At 39.0% G+C, this 7964-nt stretch overlaps 2 protein-coding genes across 2 annotated transcripts; both read left to right on the plus strand.

Annotated features, from left to right (window-relative positions):
- Positions 1-301: 301 nt before the first annotated feature.
- On the plus strand, positions 302-2287 carry MELLADRAFT_55485 (uncharacterized protein; the record flags this gene model as incomplete). The annotated part of the gene is made up of 4 exons (XM_007407711.1): positions 302-914; positions 1005-1575; positions 1643-1922; positions 2028-2287. The coding sequence occupies one exon, from the start codon at positions 1121-1123 to the stop codon at positions 1337-1339; it is 219 nt and encodes a 72-aa protein (XP_007407773.1).
- A 1572-nt stretch (positions 2288-3859) lies between these two features.
- Positions 3860-4472, plus strand: MELLADRAFT_84351 (uncharacterized protein; the record flags this gene model as incomplete). The annotated part of the gene is made up of 3 exons (XM_007407712.1): positions 3860-3951; positions 4073-4150; positions 4268-4472. The coding sequence occupies 3 exons, from the start codon at positions 3860-3862 to the stop codon at positions 4470-4472; spliced, it is 375 nt and encodes a 124-aa protein (XP_007407774.1).
- Between the last annotated feature and the right edge of the window lie 3492 nt (positions 4473-7964).

A 7964-nucleotide genomic window follows, 5' to 3' on the forward strand; every position in this document is an offset into this window, starting at 1 on the left:
GCTCATGTAATATGATATCATCTTCTATAACCTTAAAAATCCCGGAAAATCCTCTTGGCAACCTTAATTTCCACTACTACCACCATTACATATGTAAACTACACGCATAACCAACACCACCACCGCTCCGCCCAAAAAAGCGGCAGCGGAGCGGGCGCTCCGCCTGCGCTTCCCTTTTAGCCTTATAGCGGGGGTTGCGCTTTGCTATAACTATCTGTGAAATTGAATTTCACATAGCAAAATTTGATGCGCACTGCATAGTGATAATTTGCTGTGCTATGATGTGTCCTAGCGCCTCAGAGCGATATAATTGTCAAGCTCATGTCAAAATTTATCAAAACTTCATCTCCATTCCACATTACCCGATCCAAATCAAAAACAGGATACCAATTGAATTCAAACTAGAGAGAAATCATCTCAGACAAGAAAAGTATCATCAACTTCGCATCAAACAATAAAAGACCAATTCAATTGATCAAAACAATCAATCAAACCATACCTTGCAATCTTTAGAATTCAATCACCAATAGGATCAATTTTATCAATCTTATCATGTGCAACTTCAATCATTTTAGCATCAACTTCAATCTTATCATCACCAAGTCAATTAATATATCAATTAGGGATCTTCGGTTTAGGTGCATATGTAATGAGAGGAGCAGGTTGTACAATTAATGATCTTTGAGATCAAGAAATCGATTCACAAGTTAATAGAACTGAAAATAGACCATTACCTTCTGGTTCAATTACTATACCTAAAGCTATCACTTCGCTTGCTTTACAACTTAGTGTTGGTTTAGGTGTTTTACTTCAACTTAATCCTTATAGTATCCTTTTAGGTAGTTGTTCACTCTTTTTGGTCGTCATTCATCCTCTCATGAAACGCATCACTTATAGGCCTTGATTAGTATTCGGTAAGTTTTTAATCTTGTTCTTAAGAATTTGGATAAATTCACATTGTCTCCTTAATCTAATCTAGTATAAAATTCTTTCTCGATGTTTAGGATTTGAATTCAATTGGGGTGCTTTACTTGGTTCATCAGTAATTTTAGGAGCCACGGATTGAAAAGTATCATTACCACTTTATTTTGGACATGTCGCTTGGACCATCATTTATGATATGATTCATGCACATCAAGATAAAGAATTTGATTTAAAAGTAGGAGTCAAATCTACCGTGATTTTATCATTCAAGTTAAAGGGAAACCGTGTTCGCCGGCAAAACCTGATTAAACTCCCAATTCCTACTACCAATTTCCAGGTTTACACGTACAGCACATTTAACCTGATTTCCACGTGCCTCTCCCCTGATTTGGTCCTCATTCCTCTCATCAAATGAATTCTTCCTCACCTACCAATCTTCTCATGATCCTTCAACTTTCTATACATACCCGCCAGACCACTCAATCCAAGTGGTCATCTATCAATCCATTCCAACAAATTCATCAAAAAATTTAACAGAGCCAATCAACTTCAAACTTAAACTCAAACTCCAATGAAATTCATTCACTCTCATTCAATTTGGCAGATTATCAAAACCAACTTCAAATCAAATTCAATATACTTCACAAACAAGTTAAGTTACTGTGCAATCTTACTAAAACATTCCTCAAATGGCTCACTGATTCAAATATAATTGCAGTTTACAAATCCTTGGTTGGATTTGGTCAATTTTATAGATTCAATTAAACACTCTTCAAAACCTGCAAACAAAAAAAACCTACAAATCTTGATAAAGAACAACTTATAGAGTATGAATCTGATGACATGTTCAATTACGTACTGGATCTCAACTTTTTCAGAAGTCAATCGCTTTTTTAGAAGTTAATGGTTTTTGCCGGACGTACTCGCTTTTGCCGGATGAACTTGCTTGAAGCATTTTTCCAGATCCCCAACAGAATCAGATCAATCTCAGTTATCTGGTAACACAAAGTCATTTTATCCTTTTTCATTCTGGATTTGCCCTTTTTTAACATACGTCAAACCAAATCTGATGAACAAAAGTACGTTTTTTTATATGAAACTAGGTACCTAACATCCATCTCCTCTCATTAACCCAAGAATCAATAAATCATTAAAATTGAAACTCGCCACAAAGACGAGTCAATGAAAAACAAGTTGCTTTCGAAGGTCATCAAAGAGGCAATATGCTACCTCCACCTCCACCACCTGTTGCTGTCGGACGTGTGCCTCGGAGTCCTGGAAAATTTTCATCCACTGTCCAGAGGTCCAGATTTGCCTCAAGCCCTTCGGTCACGATCATGATGGAAAGTCCCTCCAACCGATCAGAATCGCCCAATGGACGAAGATCTAGAGACTCGGATAAGACCAGGCAACCCGATAGAGCTTACGAAAGGCACTCTTCAGCTAATACTGAGGGTGAGTGGAGTTGATTTCGCTTAATCTACTGTTGGTGCGGTCAATCAGAGTGTTAACATAATCTCCAACTCGTCTTTGAAGCTGTTCCCATCACGCCTTCGAGACGTGCAGGAAGTGTGAGCTTGAAGAAGCCCGGAATAACGCTTTATACCAACGAGGAGCGCAAAAAGAGGAAACGCATGGAAAGTGGAATCGCCTCGCCTAGCGTGGGCTGATTCTTTCGTGCAGAGTCTCATCTAGGATCATTGACTCCGTTGCTGAAAATCATGGGAGTGCGGTAGCTGACATTCCATCCAATATGTACAGCCTCGAAAAATGACCCTTCAACAACTTTTCTACGTTGATTCTGCCCCACAGTCTCCCCCTCGAAGGCCTCACTATTCTACCACCAATTCCAACCTTGGAATGATGGAAGCTTTGTCCCATTCAAGATTGACACCTCCACTTTTCCGAGATGAAGATTACGAAGTCAAAAGCGAGAACGAGGGGCAAGAGATGGCAAAAGGTCAGTGGTCTCCATTTGATTCATAGTATTAGACTTTCCCATTGACGCTTGAGATCATGAAAAGAGTAGAATCACATCAGCGATTGAAAGTCTATGGGATGAAATGGAAGTCATACGTGATTGGCAATTGATTATTTGTCTTCAACTTCATCTTCATCTACAAATCAAGATCATCATCATCATCTCAATCAATCCGGCCTTCATCATCAAAACCAACCAACAACAACCAACAACGACCAACAACAACCAACAAAAACCAACAACAACCAACAACAGCCAACAGAAACCCATATTCTTCATTACCACATGATATCTTTAGTATCACTGATGGAGAACTTGCTGCACAATATATATACTGTTAGTGTTGATCTATCTCTCTGTGTCCAAAAATGAGTACTCACCTTTTTTTATTACCAGTTTGAAATCAAAATCGGCTATGGGAATTGGGGTTCAATTTGATTTGGTGCATCTCATCTAATCCTTCTTTGAATGTAAATCAAACATGGTTAACAAAACTTTAGCCATTAGATCACTTCATTGTGGTAAAACTTCAAATGCAACTAACACTTGTGTCAAATGTTTATGGGGTGAATCCAAGTTGAGTTTTTTCCCACTTTTCTAGACCTAGATCAAGCCTTGAGAATATCGTTTGGTCATTTTAATTAATTGTTTTTCATTTTTTTGTATGACACTACATAGATTTCAATCCAATCCATCACCTAATGTTATTAGGATCTTATCATTTATCATTACCCCTTTTTATACACTTCTTACTACGACTTTTCATCCTAATCGATTACCCGTCTGATCAACTGAAGTGAATCGTACTTTACCTTACTTACGTGGTCTACTTTCGGCTATTGAATTTTTACATCGTCGTCATATTACTCATAATGATGTTAAACCAGCTAATGTGGTTTAGTGAACAACATCAACCTGTTTTCATTTACTGATACGTGGTCTTTAGGTATTACTATGTCTGCAGTTGTTGTAGGCCGTACACCATTTGAATCCGATGATTATGAGGAATGCTTAACTAAAGAAGCATCACAAGTTTACTATGAAAGGTTCATATCCTTGCCCTCTCCTTCCAACATCCATATGGCATCACGGTTAGTTCAATTCTTGGCATATCTTTCTTTTGGAATCGTTATATTCACAGAACTCTAACTGGTGAATTCTTACGAGTACATCACCTTTTGAAACCCTTGAAGGACCTGCTAAAGTCAATGATTCAACCTGGTCCCAAGAGAAGGCTTACATCTTGTGCAAATGGAGTCCTTCATCTGCTTTTTGAATCATATAGCTCACCCCTTAACTCACGCCATTTGGTCATCTGATCATCGATTCAAGATTCTCTCAAAACGTTTGAAACTAAACAAGGTGTTCCAACTCCAATCAACAAACCTATTCAACAACTAGCTCCAAACAGCAAAATCAAACCAGAAACTACTTTGCCTATCAAAGTACTCGCGATCAACCTGAAAGTAATACTAAGACACCTCAAAAGAAGAATAGTTTATCTTCACACGTTCTGACACCACAATGCCAAAACACACCACCTGGCTCTATGAATCACGATCGCTAAAAGAGTCCCTGTACTATATAGTTGACTTCATCCACATCAACAACAACAAGAGAATTTGATGACTGGAAGAACACCTACTAATAAGTTCAATGTGTTGGAGGACAAAACCACATGACCAATGATGATAAAAGATGATATGAAAAGAGGAGAAGAGGAGGAAGTGTATGAACCATTAAAGTCTACTACTGGTCTGGATAATGAATCAATGAAAAAGGATCATCCTGCTAATCAATCTTCTGATCATGAATCAAATCTTAGACTAAAAGCTTGACTTTTGCATCAAAGTATTGGATTTAATGCTACTACTACTGCTACCACTATGACATAAATGAAAAGTCCAAGAAAACCACCACTTACTCAATGTCCTATCAATGTGAGACCAAATATAGCAGGAGCTGATATGAAAATTCAAACCAAGGTCGTTTAAGTCATAGACCTAGATCAGTGATTGGACAACATGGATTTGAGAAGAATGAAGCGAGTGCTGAACCTCAGGAATTAATCAAAGAACATCAAATGGATATTACAAGTGATAATAAGAAACCATTAGGATTAATTGGAAGTCCTAGGGTTGAAGAAGAAAGGAAGGTAGCAGAGGTTGATTCAGGTTGTGGAGATTCTACAAATCATTCATATTCAAGAGTGGTACTCTTGTTGAGAATTCATCAATTAATAATCTTAAAACAAATAGGATAAGTTTATCTATCAGTTCTAATAATCTTGAAGGAAGTCAAAGTCCAATGAAGAAAAAAGAAGGAGTTCAAAGTAAGATTTCAATGATCCAAAATAGGACAAGAACTAATGATGTTAGTTAATTCATCTACTAATAGATGTATTCTAGAATCTAATGCTCAAAAGAATTTAATAATCTCAGTTTCTTTGAATGCTACTTTGGATACTACTAGAAGAAGAACTGAGATGGTGATAAAGATATCCCCAGATATGGTATGTTGTCATTAAGGAAACATAATTGCACACTTCCTGAAAGATATTTAGGTGCTGCTGGTCTGCCTTGCAATACTCAATCTGGATATGGTGGTAATACCATGCGGCAGCATGATATTGAGGGATAACATTTTTTCTTTTTTTTGTTTTGACCCTAAGGAACATTTGATTAGAAGAAGCTTAAAAGAAGTTGCAATTGCTGAAAGTTTGAAATTGAAATCAATAAGGCTTTGAGTAAGAAATTGCCTGGAAACAAGCAGAAACTTTGCTATGGAATGTATGTGTCATATAAGATTTGGTTCTGTATCAATGTTGGACCAGCAGCGCTTTTCTACGTTGCGGGGTAAGAAAGCAACAGCGGAGCGAAAATGCGCTATGGGAATCTGGGACATCGCGTAGCCCAGCTTTGAACAGCTACGCCAACAGCTAGAGCAAAGCAGTATTTTGCTGCTCGGAATCTCAGGTTGTCACAGCGTATAGCCATGAAGCAACCGCTACGCTGCTACAGCGTTGTAAGCGGTAGAAAAAAAAAATTACATCAAAAATATCGTATAACAAATCTATTAGTGGTTGTATTTAGAGATAAAAGTGATAGATAGAAACTTTCATAAGGAATTAATGATGATATGTATGATGGGAGTAATTAATGATTGGAATGTATCAAAAGATTGTAAGAGAAATAAAAAATAAAAAAACAAACAGAGTGATAAAGTTTCAGCAGCTACTTCGATTCACCAGAAGCCCCGTGCACCAGATAATATTCCTTAAGATATGGTTTGTACTCATCCCTTTGAGATGCCTGCATTACTTTGATAAACTCATCACCTAATGGGACACCTTCGCGTTCCCAAAGCGCACTTGAGACTTGCCGTTCAATCACAATAGGCATCAGCCTTCCTCGTTCTGCTCTGCACACATCACCTGCCACATTGAAGCTCCTCTTGGGCTCGGCAGATGCACCTGAACACGACAGGTAATCCTTGGCCATTTGGGCGATGACAGGATATCGGTTTGCATGAGCCTAAGGGAAAGATCAGATCATTCATGAGAAGATGAACCACATCTTATTTATGATTTGAATAAGTAATGAATTACTCACGTTCCACCACGCCAAAGCTGAGTTTGGATCTGATATATCATAATTGCTGTCCTTCATGTGATCACTACCACGCAGGTAGTCACTCAGTTGATTGTCATTGGCCACGTCGTCTTCTTCGCCGTCACTGTAGACTGTGTAGATTGAAGCTTTGGGTTCAGACATCATTGTGGTGTTGGACTCGGCGCGATTTGGTTTGGCGTTGTTTGGGGTTTGACTTTGATATCTCCTAAATTCCTTACCAAAGGAAGCTTCTGCATTGATTGAGGTGCTTGATGTTTTGCCAAAGAAAGTGTGAAAAAAGCGTAGTCGAAAAGCAGGATGGAGCATGCAAGCCATGATCAAGGTCTCGCAAGAAAGAGCTTCATCCAAAAGACTCTGCGTCTTTTCAAGCATAGCCGCAATCATTGGATACAAAGCGTTGTTAGAATCCAGCTTGTCCGAACGGTCTTGTAACGTTTTGCGCATTTCGATGTATTCCGGAATGACGATGGAACCTGTTGGCTTCTGTCCCTCCATACGTTTAGTTGCATCCAGAAAGCGCTGTCAAACATTCATCAGTATCAAGTAACAGAGTCTGGAAAGTATCGATTATGAAAAGGATATTTGGTTACCTTCAACTCAGCATTAAGATTTTTCACTTGCACCCATTCTCCAGGAGTTATGGTCAACTCATGGAAATAGCCATGTGGCTTCCCATTCTTGCGCGGTCGACGGTTTGTTGCGTGCACTCAAGCCAGGTCATCCTTCAGCAGCTGATCGATAACCTTGATAACGTGGTCAGCACAAATTTTCGTTAGATGTCAATCATTACAGATCAGGAGTTATAGATATGGATAATGAAATGATTACCTCTCGGGCCTTCCAGGCTTTTTCTCGACTAATGTACTTAATATTCCATCGTATTCCGTAGGCTGCAATCAATGTCTCTAATTGAAGACCCTTACTCTTCATGATGCGATCAAACTCCTTGCGCCAAGGTGCTGACCGCGTGATGTGTCTTAGAATGAAATCAACCTATCGAGAATGTAGTTTAGTGATGTAACACATAACTGAGCCTCAGAAATGGATATAACATACCTTAGCTAGGAGAGCGTCAAGCTTGTTAGCTTCTTGTCGATGTGTTGGCTGTGCTGCTTCATCAGTAGGAACTGAGCTGGGTGCAAGGTGATCGTCATCGTCGGCAGATTCACAATCGTCTTCATCATCATCTACAGGTTCAACCACAACCATGTCATCATCTTGTTCTTCTCTATCCACAACCGCCTGTAAGTCAGTTTCAATGTCGGAATCATCGGCGTCAATCACTAGTGCATCTGGAACCTCGGTTACCGATCCATTGTTGTCCAGGGAATCTTCTTCTTCCTCTTCGATAATTGAGGAGTTGATTTTGGGAAATCGACCTAATGACTTCCTTGGTGGAGGGGTTTTGAGCCCAAGCGCATTCAAAC

Source organism: Melampsora larici-populina (genome assembly GCF_000204055.1).
Source record: "Melampsora larici-populina 98AG31 unplaced genomic scaffold MELLAscaffold_10, whole genome shotgun sequence".
In the NCBI taxonomy this organism is placed as follows: Eukaryota; Fungi; Basidiomycota; class Pucciniomycetes; order Pucciniales; family Melampsoraceae; genus Melampsora; species Melampsora laricis-populina.